Source organism: Gavialis gangeticus, unplaced genomic scaffold (genome assembly GCF_001723915.1).
Source record: "Gavialis gangeticus isolate Ggan-Ray unplaced genomic scaffold, GavGan_comp1, whole genome shotgun sequence".
NCBI lineage: Eukaryota > Metazoa > Chordata > Crocodylia > Gavialidae > Gavialis > Gavialis gangeticus.
This window is the reverse complement of record NW_017729024.1, coordinates 161,613,481-161,629,405: the sequence shown is the minus strand read 5'-3', so window position 1 is coordinate 161,629,405 and position 15,925 is coordinate 161,613,481. Positions and strand designations below refer to the sequence as shown.

Below are 15,925 nucleotides of genomic sequence, written 5' to 3'. Positions count from 1 at the left end.
GGATTTTTCTGTTTGCATTTGTTAGGGCATGGATGCACATACATTTTTAGCTGCTTTAAAAGGAGAGGGGGAATTGATGCTTGGAGTGTCCATCAGCTTACTACAGTCTAACTGTGAGGCTAGTCAAAAAAATGATCTGAGATGTCCTAACTTAGACTCTGAATGAAGCAGCGTTAAAGTTCCAGCTGTTCTGCTGCATTGCAGGTTGTATCAGTATTCTTTGATATCAATACAATTGTTACATTACTTTATACCCTTACTGTATTTGACTATAAAGAGGCAGTCAGACCTGCCTGTAATGAGGCTGTTCTGCTTTGCTGCTGTCTGTGCAAACCTTTTGATGGTTTTGGCTCGCATGACCTTGTCCCCCTTTTTAGAGCTAAATTAACCCAAAATTCAAAAGGAAATGCAGCCAAGCCCACTAAATTTTGCCTAGTTTTAAAGTGATGTTTAGAGTACCTGATTTTTCATTTCCTTTTGTAAGATTCAGAGAGGTCTACAAGCATGCATACTTTATATGCAGAATTTTAAATTGAGTTGCTAGAGTTACAACATTCAGGATAGGGTTCTGAATGCCCTTAAAACTGTAGCCAAGGTTAGTTTTAGCCTTTTATTGGATGCACTGGAGAAATATATATGGCATGTTCAAATAAAGCATGGTTGGGCCTGCATCACTCCTGTTTATTTCACCAGCACAACAGTGGGTGTAACTCCATGGTGAACTAGGCCCGACTTGTCTATTAACTTAAGATACCACAAAGGGCTGCTTCTCTCTCCTTAAAAAAATGCACACAGAAATCTTTTTTGCCCCCATTTATGCAATATGCATCCACAAAATAAACTGTGAGCATAACTCGGGGTCTCTCTATCCCGGATCTATACCAGTACTCAGGTACAGCAGTTGGAGGGACAGGCACTTCATTCTGGGCACAGAGAGAAGTGACATTTGTCATGCAATCAGCCCTTTGAAAGTGCTCTACAGCCATGCCCTGACAGAAGAGCATGGCTGTGGAGTGCTTTAAAAGAGCCCAATCACATGACAAATTAGTCCTCATTGCATGAGAGTTCAGATGAAAGTGCTCTGATGCACAGTGCCTTCATTAACTTCTGTCTGATTGGGACTGGGCTGATGCAGCTCAGCTCCACCCCTGATGCTGCCTGCATGATGGGAGTGGGGAAAAGGGAAGGGAGGGAGCTTGGACTGGGGTTTGCCCAGCCTGCCCTGGACAGAGGGTGGATGGATTGGAGCTCCCCCACCTGGAAGCCCCCTCTTCAATCCACCCACCCTCTGTCCAGCGCTGACTAGGCAAACCCCAGCCTGAGCTCTCTCCCTTCCCTTCTCCCCCCTCCCATTGTGCAGATAGCACCAGAGTTGGTGGGGTAGGGAAAAACTAGAAAAGAGGGCTCCAAAATGGAGCTCAATTCCCCACCCTCCTGACCCAACAGCAAATGTTAGTTGGGTTGGGAGGTTAGGTCTAACTCATGGCACTTTCTGTGAAGCATCATGAGTTAGACTGGGGAGCTGCACATCTGTCAGCACCATATATTTCAGTCACTGAATACAAAAGTACCAGTGTAAATCCTGCAAATGGGTGACCCAACTGAAATCAGTCCCCAAAATGTGCATACACTTCATGCAGAAAACAAACTGAAGATAAAGGGCCAGATTCTGCCCTCGTGCACCATGCACAACTGCCAAGGAAGCTTATCTTAATGGGAAGAATTACTATTAACTCTGCTGGGTTTCAATTACAGATCATTTCTTTCCCTATTCAAGTAGCTCATACATATTAGTTCAGAGTGAAATTCATTCCAGATGCCAAAGGTCACTTAGGTCCTACTTGAACCTAAGTGATTTGACCCCTGCAGTCTTTCCAGCCCAGAGCTTGGGGGCTAGACCCGATGAGCTCCTGAGGTCCCTTCCAGTCCTTAACTTCTGTGAATCTGTGAACCCTGTACTGAGGACTTAAGACTGAAATGATGCATAGTGCTTCTAGCGGCTGTAAACCCAGGGGTGAAATCCACACCAAAAAAGGATCCAATGTTTTGTATCATTAGTGCAAGTGAATGCATTTACAGGAAATGTTTTTATATATAGCAGTGTATAAAAGCTTGCTTTAAGTATGAGCTGGCTAGCCTGTCAGACACAGATTAGAGCTCAAATAGTGCTGCCACTTGGAATAGGACCTTAGTGGGGTTGTAGCTGCAGTTTGAGTAAGGACAACTCAACAGCTCCTGATAATCCAATCACTCTGTTGCTAATCATGTTCCTCTGTAGAGCTGCATTCTTTTGCATTGGGGCCACTCGTACTCCAACTCAACTGATTCAAGTCAGCAATGCAGAGGAGAACTAGTTCTGTGAGTGACTACATCCACAGACATTTTCATATGGAGCAGCTTCTAAAGGAGAGGTGGAGCTGCTGCTTCAGACACTGTGCAGGAGCCTGCAGTGGTACAAATGCAGCAAAACCCCTTCATCCAAGGCTAAAGTTGGAGAGATTTAGCTCCCCTCTATCACCACAGATTTTCCACGACACAACAGGGACAGTGTGACAGCTGCTGCGTGGTCTGAAATGGCAGCTTCCCTTCCTACTTTGAAATGGATCCACATGTGCTTTTCTCCTTCCTCTAAGGCTTGAAGGTCATTAGGCCTCGTCTTCATGACCGCAGAAGTTGTGATTTTAATTTCAATGTAAGTTATGCTCCTGAGCTATCCTGAGCTAAAAATATACAGAAGACAAGAAACTTTAATTTTAGTACAGAAGACAAGGCAGGGTTAGCATAACAATCTCACTGTGGTAGACTTTGGGGTAACACTAAGCTGTTTTATATTTACTTTTTAAACCTCAAAATAGCTCTCGCATGTTAGTTATCCAAGGATAAAATCCCCCTGTTTCTTAGCTGCGAAGACAAAGCCTTAGTCATTTCACACTGTAACTTCCTTAATAAACCTGTGAACCAGTTTAGACATAGGGCCTAATCCTGTTAAGGCTTAATGCCACAAGTAATCCCCACGTGAAGACAGATTTGTAGAACTGGATCTGTGCTTTAAGATTTATTTTATGAGTGGGATTTGGGTTTGGGGTTTGTAGGATTAGGTTCTAGTGTCTTAATACTGATATTTAAATAAACAGATGTCTATTGAGTAAACAGGTGACATGATGATACTCTAAACTGGCACTGTTCTAGGGTATCTCAGCACCAGACATGTGAGAGTATATTTATTTCCTTACCTCCTGTGTGCCTGTTTCTGGGTCGGTCATTGCAATTACTGAGAAATCCCCATATCGGTCCCCGTTGGCATCAATGGACACCTGCCCTGCAATGCCTAGGGAATGGCATGTGAGGAATTAGAAAATTAACTAGTTAAAATACCGGACCTTTCCAAGGAAAACAAGAAAATGAGTGGACAGATTTTCACAGGCTGATATGACAGGAAATCTCATCAGTCTCCCAGCATTTTTGTTGGCATTCCAAAAGAAATTGTAATTTCATCTCAGTGTCTGCATTCCTAAATTCTTAACATTTCTCCTTTAAACAAAAAAAAAAAAGTAAGGCTGTTTGGGGAATATGTGAAAAAAATCTAATCCAGAAACCTGGAGTGCTGAAATAAAAATAAAAATGCATTTCATGCAAATTAATTTACATAGGGATGAGTCCTGAGTCAGCAAGCAAGGGATAGAGAGAGTGAAGTGCTCAAGTGAAGCCGAGCTACTGGAGCAGAGCTCAAGGACAGAGTCTGTAGCCCCATGTGGTGGTAAGCCCAGAGTGCCAGTATATCTGGCTCACTGCAGTCTTTACTTGACTGATACATGGGCTTATATTGATGTAGTTTGTTGGTGTTATCCGTTTTGGACTAAATCCTACCCCGACTTAAAACTCATCTTCTTCATAGTAATTGCAGAATTTGTCTCTGTGGCTTTTATCTTAAAGACCCCAATTCAGTAAAGCACTTAAGTATAATATTCCTTAAGTCCCATAGGCTTACCTGTAAGTGTAAGCCCTTAACTGAATCCAAGCCATATATCCTAAATGCTCTGTAGACTAATATGCCTCTCTTTATCTTTGCTTTGTGTTTACTAATATGTATGAACTTCAAAAGGTTAATCCCATTATAACTGTAGACACATGGACTATTAACCAAAGGTTTACCATCCTGATTTTAGGTGTAGATCTACAGTAGGCAAACACAAATCTGATTCATGTTATTGTAATGGAAGGCAGGATTACAGAGTAAACATTACTGAAGGTGAAGCCTCCTACAGAGAGATGGAGCTTCCTTGCCTAGGTTTGAGAGGCTGTGAAATTAGGGAATTGTTATATCACATCTGACTGATGGTCCCTAAAGCAACACAGGGGGCAAATACTAGAACACACAACCTGCTGGCATAGGCCACCAAAAATCATATTGTCTGAAGTCAGCACCTGAGGTGGTCAAAACTTTCTGGGCTATTTTGACATTAAAATGTTTTCTATAGACCCAAAGGGAAATTAAAATGTTAAAAGGCATTTAAAAAAATACTTCTGATTTAATGAAACAATCTTGTTTTGTTGTATTTTTCTTAGAGTGAAATGCTTCATATTGACTACTGCATTTATATATTTATACTTTGAATTGGTTTAATAATTTTTCAGAGAAAATGTGTGTAAAACTGACACACTTCAAAATGTTTTGATTTAGTCAAATCAGCATTTTCAAATCAAGAACCGGGCAAACAGAATGGTTTTGATCAGTTCTAGTCATAATCGCTTTTCTGAGGCACAGGTATTTCCCAAGCTGCATAGGGGAGAGGGAGAGGGAACTAGAGAACACTTTCTTTAAACGGCATTCACGTCCAGTTGGGTTTCTGATAGATCATCTACAGGGTGAGGAGCCATGGACGCATGCCAAGAGAAGACGGTGTCCACGCGGTTAGAAATCTAAATGGTAGCACTTAAATTTCTAATTACCTTTGCCTGCAACATTTCAGGCGTAGAAGAAAGCCCTATTTCTCCAGTAAACTGCATGGAGGAACACCTGGCTCCAGGTTGGAGTCCCACTGGTTTCAGTACAAGAGTCCAAGGTACCAAGAGGCTAAGTTGAAGGCCCTTTTCAGTATAAGACCCGTAATTACAAATATTTGTCTCACAGTGGGATGAGGAGGTGGAGGGGGACATATGTGTCCTTTTTGACTTTCAATGCTGTGCCCAGGCAGCTCAACATTTCTGAATTTTCAAAATGGCTGTGATGGAAGAGAGGTTATTCAGCAACAAGGAACTGGTTTTCACCAGCGAGGAAAAGGAACAATTTTTTCTCTTGGCTGTTTTTATGAGTAACATAGCTTTGAGACACCATAGTGCATCCCTTTAGTCCCACTGCTTGGAGCACGTGTCTTTATAAGAAACTTGAAGAAGCATATGTTTGGCATGTTCTTGGAGGACTACAGGGAAAATAAGATAGATGTTTTGTGCCTGAATATCAGTTTGTAGTGGCTGCTGTAAAGGTGCAGCCAACAGTTTCATTAGCAGAAGGGAATTCTCAGGGAGCGTGCTTAAGGGTCCCAGGGATGGGAAGGGATGGAGTGGAGCATACTGTACTTTACCTGATTTTCAGCTAATTCAGGGGTTCCTGCAGGACTCCTGCAGCCAGCATAATTTAGAGCAGTCCTCAGGGCCCTTTAAAGTCACGCTGGGGATCATTTTGACATCTGTTTTGCACCGTGTCAGGGGAACAGAAAGGTGACTTGGAGTCATCATCTTCCACTCCCCACAGCTGTGCCCAGAGTACATAATCATCCCAGCTGGGAATCTGGTCAGTATGTTTTTGCTGCTACATTTTTGAGTCAATTGTTGATTTCTTATCTAAGGCAAATATTTTCTTTCTCTTAAGTACTTCCCCTGAAAACCTTATTAATGTTACACTAAAAGAGTAATGTATTGTAAGAAATGATGGATGGATCTGGTGATGCACTCAGTTTCCTTATTAAGGCCTTTACTGTGCACATGTGACTTGACATCACCAGAGTCATGCATGTGTGTATAATTATGCAGCTGCTTAAGGTGCTATAGAACCAGGACCCTAAATACAAAGGACAGAAAGCCACAATCCTATTTGCTGGCTGCAACTGAGATAACAAACAAAACTTGTATAAACAGGGAGCCCTCCAAGACTCAGAACAGCAACAAAAAAAGTGGCACCCATATGCTTTTATCAAATCCAGTGTCTTAAGATAAAAAACCTAAATGGAAAAGATGAAGCAATCTCAAGAGCTAATAGATGCACATGAAGCAAGGCTGGCTGCTGTAATCATTTCAAAAACAAAGAAGGAGTCTGGGAACATTACTGGCATTTCTTTACAAGCCTAGTGTGGGTCATTAACTTATAAAGAGTTCCTCTGAGCAAGTAATACCTGTAGGGATGTTATGAAAAAATGTTGAAAATGCTGAGCTATTTGAGCCATCTTAAAAATGTGTATGTTTTAATAAGAAGCAAATATTCCAACCTTTTTACCTATATATGCCTTAGCTGTACACAGAGTCACAGTCTGAACTGTAATGACACTGACATCTGGAATACTAGATTGATTCCTACCTTCATATGTCCTGTTCCGTGTCTGCTGAATAATTTTTGCTCCATCCTTCTTACTATAGCCATACCTCAGGACTTCGCGTAATGCCAGAGCATAGAGAAGAATGGCATCATGGAATCCTTCCACAAACATATTAACCTAAAAACAATACAACAGCATTTGACAATAAGCCACATGAAAAAAATACTTATCTTTACACTGGATTAGACTCTACAACCCTTATGCAAGTTAGGTAACATGTACAGCTATAGTTTATAGATCTATTAGATTAGTAAAACTGGAGCCCCAGCTTGAGTCCCAGAAACCCACATATGGTTAGCTGTCTGTTTTATACAGCACACCTCACAGATTGGAAAATATCCTCTCTTTATCATGCTTTTGGAGAGAGGAAGTTTTTCTGATTATGCTGATGGATTTGTTTGTTTAATGATTACTCCCTCTATTTCTGCTGATTCTGGATCTTGCTCAACAGACCATCTCTCCACTAGCAAATGAACAACAGAGCGAACTGTTTACCCTGTACAGTAACATTCTCTGGAGCTGCCAGAAAAAAAGTTTCCCATTTTTTATGGCTATTTCAGAAATGGCATGAGCTAAATGAAATGTCACTTTCCAGTACAAATTCACAAAACAAACACCCCGTATTATAAAGCAGTGCTGCCCTTCCAAGGAGTGAAACTGTAATTTCACACTCTTGCAGCTAGATTTAAGGCTCTCAGCCTCTCTGTGCTTCCCCATTTGATATCAAGAAGAGTTGAACAGTACAAAAATGATGTGGGCTAAGTTCGGAGGGTGATGGTAAACTAAAAGAAAAAAGAAAAAGTGTCTTGGTGCTGGATCTGGATATTTTCATTTTTCCTGGTTCAGCTACACGCTGAAAATTGACCTGGAGGCCCCTGACAGATGTTCATTTAAATGCATCATGGGATCTGATCCCAACAATCGCACCTCTTCCATGTGCATGGAAGGAGGCCAGATTCTGGGATTGGGGATCAGTTCCCAATTATGCCCAACTTCCCAGTGCAGGTGGAGCCCAAGAGTATAATTTTGGGCTTCCTCTGCATTAGCAAATTGAAAATTGTGTGTCCAAAGGCCCAGAGCTGGGGTTGACAATCAGCTGATTGTCAGAATGAGCCAGGGACAGCACCAGGGTCTGGTATATGGAATAATTTTATGGCTTGTTTATTATTTTATTGTGCCTTGAATTGGTGCACATATAGCACTATTGTCAATTATGCTGTAATCACCATGTTAATCATACCATAAATGTAGCATGTAGAGGGGGTCTTGAGGTCAAAACCAAAACTCAGGACTTGGCCACCAGACCCTGCTCTAATAAATGTGCGAGTAGTTTATGTAATTTTTCATTGTAGTGGAGTGAGTGTCCTTATGATTAGGTTCTTGCATCATGCTCATCTCTCCGGTTCTCTTTTTTCCCCTCTCTTCTCACTTCATGGTCTTTTCTATGGCCCCACAAATATATAATTATCCATGTAAAGTAAAACAAGACTAACCACACCTCTGAATACCCTCTAGTTTGGTCCTTGCAGTGACCTTGTGGAAACTGGGAGATATAGGGTTAATATATTCAGACAAAGGAGAAAACTAAAGAGTCTGGGTAAGAACTGTAGTCATTGGCCAGAAAAAGGGTGCATCTTTATCAGCTGTTTTGTGTAGGGCCTGACGGTAGTAGGTGTGCTCCAAATGCCTACTGGATTGGGCCCTGCCAGTAAGAGAGGCAATGGGATGGCTAGTTTGTAAATGCCATCAAAGTTCATGGATCTAGCTTCTCAGTGCTGCCACATTTAGGAAGGGCTGGACATGCTCAGCATCAGGCATTCAGGCACCTGGGGAATTTTATTGATGAAAACTTAGGCAACCAAAGCAGACTTTGGCAGACTTTAGGTGCAATCTGCAATCCAAAAACCCCCTGTTCAGCAGCTGCTATCCTCAGAAGTGCCTGAACTTAGTGGGCACCTCTATTCATCTGAAAGTTTCCACACTGCCTGCATTTCTGCCTTCTGAATGTTTGTTCAACTGTCCTGGTCTGAGCAGTTTGATGCCTGGCTCCTATTGCAATCCAGCAACTAGGAGGAGCCATGCCTCTCTGGAGGATCCTAATTTCTGTAGGTGCATTCAGGATGTCCTTAATGCACACCAACACCAGTGAATTTAACAGTTAGTTTCTTTCAAAAACACAGCTACCAGGGGAAGAAGTGGTGCTTACCCTTTATATAATACCCAAGCTTAGAAAGGGCACAGTGATGGAGTAGGTAAGAGGTCTTTTTATGATTCTAGAAGCATGAATGCAAGCCCTGCTCTGGACTTGTGCTGAAGACTGCCCCTAGTCAACCACTTATAAATAGGCCATTTGGGTTGCAGGGGTGAGCGGTCGAAGGCAGCTGGATGTGAGGCTGGTTGCCTCATTCCCATGATGTGTGCCACTGGCTGCAGAAACTGGTGTGCCTGGCCTTAACCATGGTAGTCTTATGAGCTCCTGGGCTAAGGAAAATCTGGGTTCCAGGCCTCATCTTTTTCCATCAACAGTGCGCTAATAGAATAATTGAAAGGAAGAGCAGGTAACACCTCTTCTCATGTGACTGGGTCACTGTGCAGAAAGACATGCCAAGAGAGCCTGACTCTAAAGTCTAGAGCTCAGGGTGCTCACTGAGGAAAGGGGGGTCCTGGTTTCTGATCCCTGCTCTCAAGGCTATTTCTGCTTCTTATCCAATGGTTGTTTAATGGAAAATTCATGAACACTCTTGGGAGATAGCAAGTCCCTTCCTAGCTAAATATCCTAGTCACTAGACAGCAGAGTCAGGCTCTCCTCTCGCTTGATCTAACCCACGAGCCTTTCCGAGATGGTGTCCTAGCCTCAACAGGAGTGATGCAGGGTGGCTTCCCATTGCCCCAACCAACCTACCCTGTAATTTGGTGCTTAGGACACGTCCTTGGGATGTGAACGATGTGGATTTCATTCCTCTCCAATTGAAAGGGATTAAATTTACAAGAATTGGATTTTTTATGCCTGACAGCATTGCTGTGTGTTTGCATGCATTTATGTGCGCACATGTGCTCACTGTGCAAACCCTTTTAAAAGAGGAGAGCAGAACATGTGCTCTCCTGATAAGGGAAGGAGAGAACATACTTTACTTCTGCACAAGAGAGCCCCATGTTCCTGACTGTGTCCAGAGTGCAGCCAGTATGGGTCTCCTTGTACCCTTGCACCACTGCATACAGTCTTAAATTGTGCCCTAGAATTTTGTTTCTTACATAAAAAAAAATGGGAAAAAAGGGGAAAAAGGGGGTGGGGATGGAATTAGGAACTTAAAGGAAAACGGCTTTGACTCCAGTGGGATTACTCATGTGAACATTTACTATTGCAATTAAGGGTTGCACATTCTAATCTAAATTTGCAATCTCCCTGGATTCTCCCCATACATTTCATTTTATGGTGCCTGAAGCCTAGATTTTAAACCTCAAGGGTTAGGAGCTGTCTTTTATATTTGTGTTTTGTACATAGCAACTTAGCTGTGCCAGTACTTAGCAAATGGCTACCTAAAAATAACTAATTCCAGATGACACTGTAAATTACATTAGGAGCTTGAATTAAAGTCTGGACCCATTACACGGCAATAGGCATTTAAGCACTCTAAATTGTTCAGTGTTCTTCTGTAAGCAAAAGCTCACATATCAAAACCACAACACATCCTGGCTTGGTGCAAAGTAATTCAGAATGAATTATCTTTTCAGCCAAAAGGAGGGTGGTCCCATTCACTCACAGTTTAGTTATACTGGAAAAGTGCCTGACAATAGTACAACTGGCCAATGAATAAGCAAAGATTTGGGTTTGTAATGGGGTCTCTTCTTCATGTATGGTGAAAAACACCCCTCTGCAACACATGTTGCTGCTTAGAAACAATATTTATTTTACCATTAACTTCAGTGCATTTAAACAGTTAGACATCCAGAAACACAAAGAGCTGTTCAAACTCTCTCAGTTTTACCTGAACGTATAAAATGCCAAAAGATAATATGTAGTAAAGTAAATAAACACTCCGTAGATAATAAAGAATTCCATAGTCAATTGTCTGCATTAAACTAATCAAGTTCCTTTTTATGTAATTGTGCACAGGATATTTTTTCACCCCTTGAACAAGTTGCATAGTTAATCCTGGTTCTTATGCTGCTAGAGTTAAAGTTTCTCTGACATCTGCCTTGGGGCTGCAGATGTTTTAAATCTCACCTGGGTTTCATTTAAGAAAACGTGTCAAACATTTGGAAAAAGAAAGAAGCCATTGCCATAGGAGAAGGAAATATTTCATGTTTATGAACTTCAGAAGAATTCAGTGCAAAGTCTACAAGGAAGCTAAAGAGTAAAGCTACCAGGAAACAAGGTTATCCTTACCTGAGGAGGAAGCAAGTGAGAAAAAATGGACTCTATAACAGCCATTCTAGGGGAGACTGTAAAGAGCTGCCTGAGAGAAAGTGTACTGTAAGCCAATTCTTGCTGCTGATGATATTAGAGGGCTTTAATTTTTCATGGGTCAAAAAAGGACAGTACTGGGTAACTACTTTATGCACCACGCTTGGACACTGGGATGATCAAACGTCAGCTTTCATGGAAGTGACACTCATTTTGTCATGAGAAAGAATGAGCTGTTTGGGTTGCTCTGCATCCCTGCTGGCTGATTTATAGTTTGATGTTGGCATCAGCTTTCAGGGAAGCAATTTGTCTCTTCTTTTGTCCATGGCAGAGGCAATCCAATGTAACACGTTAATTTGCCAACTGTCATCAGCTGTCAAAATCCATTTAGTCAGCTAATTGATCAATGTGTGAGTAACATCCAAAATCAGTTTAAAAACCTTTGCTGTAAAAGCTGAGTGAAGAAATGGTTTCACTGTGCAGAATTCAATGCCCATGGACATGGCTTGGGGGTTTATACAGCTAGTCATTCAGCTCTCCAGGTCAGGCTTTGAATCTGTCTTATGCCACAATATGAAGAGCAGTTGTGTGGGTCAGTCTTCTCCCCTTTTTAAGCCCCACTTCAGCTGGAGTGGATTTAGCCCTGCTTCAGCTGATAGGTGTAGAGAGGGGCCCAAATCAAAACCATAATTCCAGACTTCCTTCTCCCAGTGCAAATTTAGACGTTTGGCTTGTCACCTCAGCTTGGAAATGGAGCACTGTCTCTGTTGTGGGTCTGCAACAAGGGCTCTGCCTCGTTATCAGTACAGAAGAAAACTCCAGTTTCTTCTCTGTTTAAAACAGTGTTCAGGGTAAGAACTTTCCACTTGAATAGGATTGAACGTTCTTGTCTTGTAAGGACTTGTTTCTTGAAAGACATGGAGGTTATACCTTATGAAAGGTTAGTCTCCACCTAGGATCAAAGGTTAAATCCAAAGCTGTGTTCTAATTATGTTAATTTATTTTACTTTGCTATTCATCTTTGGGGAGAAATCCTTACTTATGGCAACACTTTTTTTTTTTTTGCTGAGTCCATTCTCCCATCTCAAAGGGCTGATTCAAATACATTTGAGCTTTGGAGAATCTTGAATCTCAACTTCATGACACCAGCCCAGTTCTAGCATGTAGTGGTAGTTCTAGCAGAGCTGTGCAGGGAAATTTTTCAAACATTTAAAAACTGGCCCAAAATATCTCATGCAGCACACAGAACCAGTCCATGGGTCTAATGCAGCATGCAGGGCTTGTCTGTGGTTCCAGTCCAGCCTGCGAATTGGCCCTCAGCTCTTTATCTAGCCCACAGGGCCAGATGAGTTTGATACTCCTGGTGGAAAGCCACAAAAGTGTGCAAACTGCAATATCTATGTAGCTGAAAGCAACAATCAAACACATGTTATTCCATTCATTTTCCCTTTCTACTCTATTAAATCATCTGCCACTACCAAAAAGGACCCTCCAAGGAAATTAGGTGCAACAGCTATATTAATGCCAAATTATGTGTTCTGATTTTACATGCACAAACATCAGGCAATTCAAAGTTACAGTTCCGCAAGCTGTAGTGCAATCACACTGTATACACATGCTAAGGTGTTAACAGCTTATACAGCAATGCAAAATACTACCTATGTGGAAGACAGCCAAGTAATAGCTACATGGGACCCAAACATTTCAGTATCCTACTTAGTGCAAAAACACTGCTAAACAGCCTAAGTCGCACTGTTGTTTCTCACAGCAATATAGCTTTTTAATGCTTGGTGAGGGTCTGGCTATCAGTCTCAACAGATCTATGTGAAATAAATAACATTTTCAAACTTGAATACCTAAATGTAGACTCCAATTCCAGAGTAGGATAACTAGTGCCCTGATTCACAATTGCTGGGAAGCTACTGCTCTCTGTGACTTCAGTGAGAGATGTGGGTGGCCTGAAAAGAATCAGGGTATTTTACACAGTTAACATGGATGTAAGAGCTTGATCTAAAGCTCACTGAAGTCAATAGAAATGTTTCCATTGACTTCAATGGCTCTTGGATTGAACCCAGGTATCTAACTTCTGGCACTCAAGTTTGTATCCAATGTTTCCACAGAGAAAGTTACCTGATTTCAGCATTGTGAATATTGTAAAGCATTTTGAGTATTGCAAATAAAACTGAGTGGAGTTTAGTGAGTCTCTGCTGACTTATAGTTTTGTGTCAAACCACAATACATTATTATTATTATGAACCACAGCATATGCTACTGTGTATATAGAACATAGTGCAAAAGAGCAAAGAGGCAAGCTATGTGTGTTTATTCACAGAAAGCAAGCTTTGGGAGTAATTTTTGTCACACAGAGGAACACACATTTTTATGTAAGGTTTTCACTTTCAGAGAGGGCTTCAGGCCTTCCCAGATGCCCTTCGGTATAACTCTATTCATGGACTGCACTACTAGTATTGCACTCCTTTTTCTGTGGCTCCAAATCACCTTCTCTTCTGTGATCAGATTGTGGTACCTTCTAAGTTTCTCTCTGCTGTTGAGTATGATGTGTATGAGGTGTCATGGTCACTTCACCCACAACCATGATGTCTGGTTGGATGTGTGGCATGGTATGATCCATGTTGCTTGTTAATAAATGTTGGCTTTGTCATCTTCCAGTACTCCTGTTGGCTGTGCTTATATAGAGGGCTTATCCCATGGATCAGGTTTTTTTTAGCCAATGGCTGATGCATTACTTGGACCACAGAATTGTGCCAGACCGGCATATTCCTGACTAACATGGACCTGGATCCTGCTCAAAAAAATGGCAGATTGTGACATTTGTTAGGCTGCATAGTCTGTACACATCAGGCATGTCTTCTTTCAGGATATTGTTTCTGTAAGTGCTGGTTGCAGCTGTCTGGTCCTTTCACTATGGAGTCCTCCATATTTCAATCAAGTGTTGACAGATTTGGTCTATGGGAAGCACACAAACAAACCCACCAACCATGTCATTTCTATATCTCTTTCTGAGCTGACCTTGTCATTTCCACTTGTGGTGCTTCCCTTCCCATGCCTTTAGATATGAAATCCAAAGGAGCCCAAACAACATCATGGGGTACGAGTGAGTTTTTACTTAAATTAATTCCTCACCTTACCACTGAACTATTGCTCAAACTTCAACAGTCCTCTTCCTTTCCTCTTATAATATGCAGCCTCTTACTGGTCCTTGCAATACCTTGTTAAAAGGCATCATCACCTTCATGTCTGTGGATCTTAACTCAGATGTTTATGGCTGTATTTTTTGTTTCTGCAATGTAATTCAGTTTTCAAAGGGGCATCCCAATCTACTGACAGACTTCTTGATTGCCATTCTTTGTATTTTGTTATATATGCTCCCTAGAAATTGGTTTATTCCCAAATATTTATAAAATTGCTCTATGTCCAATAATTTAATATGGTTTTATCTACAAGCTCCAAGTTAGCTTGCCTAACTACACCTCAGCATTGGACAGGTAGTACAGCACATTTGTCCAACTGGCAGCTCACCCTCCTCTCCCCGCTGCCAGAGAGGCAGGTGAGTCAGCGGAATGTGTGCATGACACGGGAGTTTAATCAGCCCTAAATAGAAGCAGTGTTTTTTAAAGCTCACTTCTTCAATTTAGGGCCCCCGTTTTGTCTACACACACCCATATAGATCTGAAATCCTTTAGATGACTTAACATCTGACAATTTTAGCTTCGTCAGTGTGATCCTTTCCATGAATTTCAGTGCTGTCCAGATCCTCTTGATATCATTACACCAGCATCTGCACTTCAGAGATTTCTACAAGTAGCTCTGAACATACCTTCCTGTTGTGGTCGCAAAGCTTCCTATCGTGTGTGGATGACCTCCACCTGACTCAAGAAGTCTACGGGCCAATGAGAGGTAAAGCACTGCTGAACCTGGTACTGGCTACTGGGGATGACCTAAATCGGCAACCTAGTGATTGATGGGAAGCTGGGTGACAGTGACCATGTGCTGATCACCTTCACCATCCGCCGTAAAGCTGGCAAGTCAGTCAACAACATGGAAGTCCTTGGCTTCAAGAAAGCCGACTTTGACAACTTCAGGAGGCTTGTCAGTGAGGCCCTAAGGGACCACGACCCCAGGGGGAGGGGAGTTCAAGAAGAGTGGTTGCTCCTCAAGGGAGCGATCCTCAATGTACAAGCTAATTCTATTCCATCTCAGAGGAAAGGCAGCAAGAGGGCATAGCCGCCCCCCCTGGCTCTCCAGGGACCTATCAGACCTCCTGAGGCTAAAAAGAAAGGCCCACAAAGGATGGAGGATGGGATTCACCTCCAAGGAGGATTATTCTGCACTGGTCCGGTCCTGCAGGGAGCGAATCAGGAAAGCCAAGGCTGCAACTGAACTCCAACTAGCTTAGAGCATCGAGGACAATAAAAAGTCCTTTTTCAGTTATGTGGGGACCTGGAGGAAAAGCGAGGGCAACATTGGACCCCTGCTGAACCAGATGGGGCAACTGACAACTGATGCCCAGGAAAAAAACAACCTATTAAATGGGTACTTTGTGTCGGTCTTTCATCAGTCCCATGGGATGCCCGTGCCCACTACGGGACAGGGAGGTCCGTGTGAGGGAGATCCCCTGCCCTCCATCAATGCTGACCTTGTGAAGAAACACCGAGAAGCTGGATACCTTCAAGTCAGCTGGCCCTGACAATCTACACCCCAGGGCACTCAAGGAGCTGGCGAGCATCACAGTCCAGCCTCTGGCACAGATCTTTGAAAACTCCTGGCGCTCTGGTGTAGTGCCCGAAGACTGGAAGAAGGCCAATGTGCCTGAAGACTGGAAGAAGGCCAATGTGGTGCCTATCTTCAAGAAAGGGAGGAAAGTGGATCCAGCAAATTACAGGCCCATCAGCCTGACTTCTATCCCAGG

General features: G+C 42.4%; 1 protein-coding gene across 1 annotated transcript in view; it reads right to left on the bottom strand.

Annotated features, from left to right (window-relative positions):
• Positions 1-15,925, bottom strand: part of LOC109297914 (atrial natriuretic peptide receptor 3-like) — an 80,783-nt gene that overhangs the window by 10,433 nt on the left and 54,425 nt on the right. Inside the window, exons 4-5 of the mRNA XM_019517993.1 lie at positions 6,572-6,707; positions 3,234-3,328 (exon numbers count right to left, since the gene is read on the bottom strand). Of these exons, the coding sequence (XP_019373538.1) occupies positions 3,234-3,328; positions 6,572-6,707 (231 nt within the window). The remainder of the gene's footprint in view (positions 1-3,233; positions 3,329-6,571; positions 6,708-15,925) is intronic.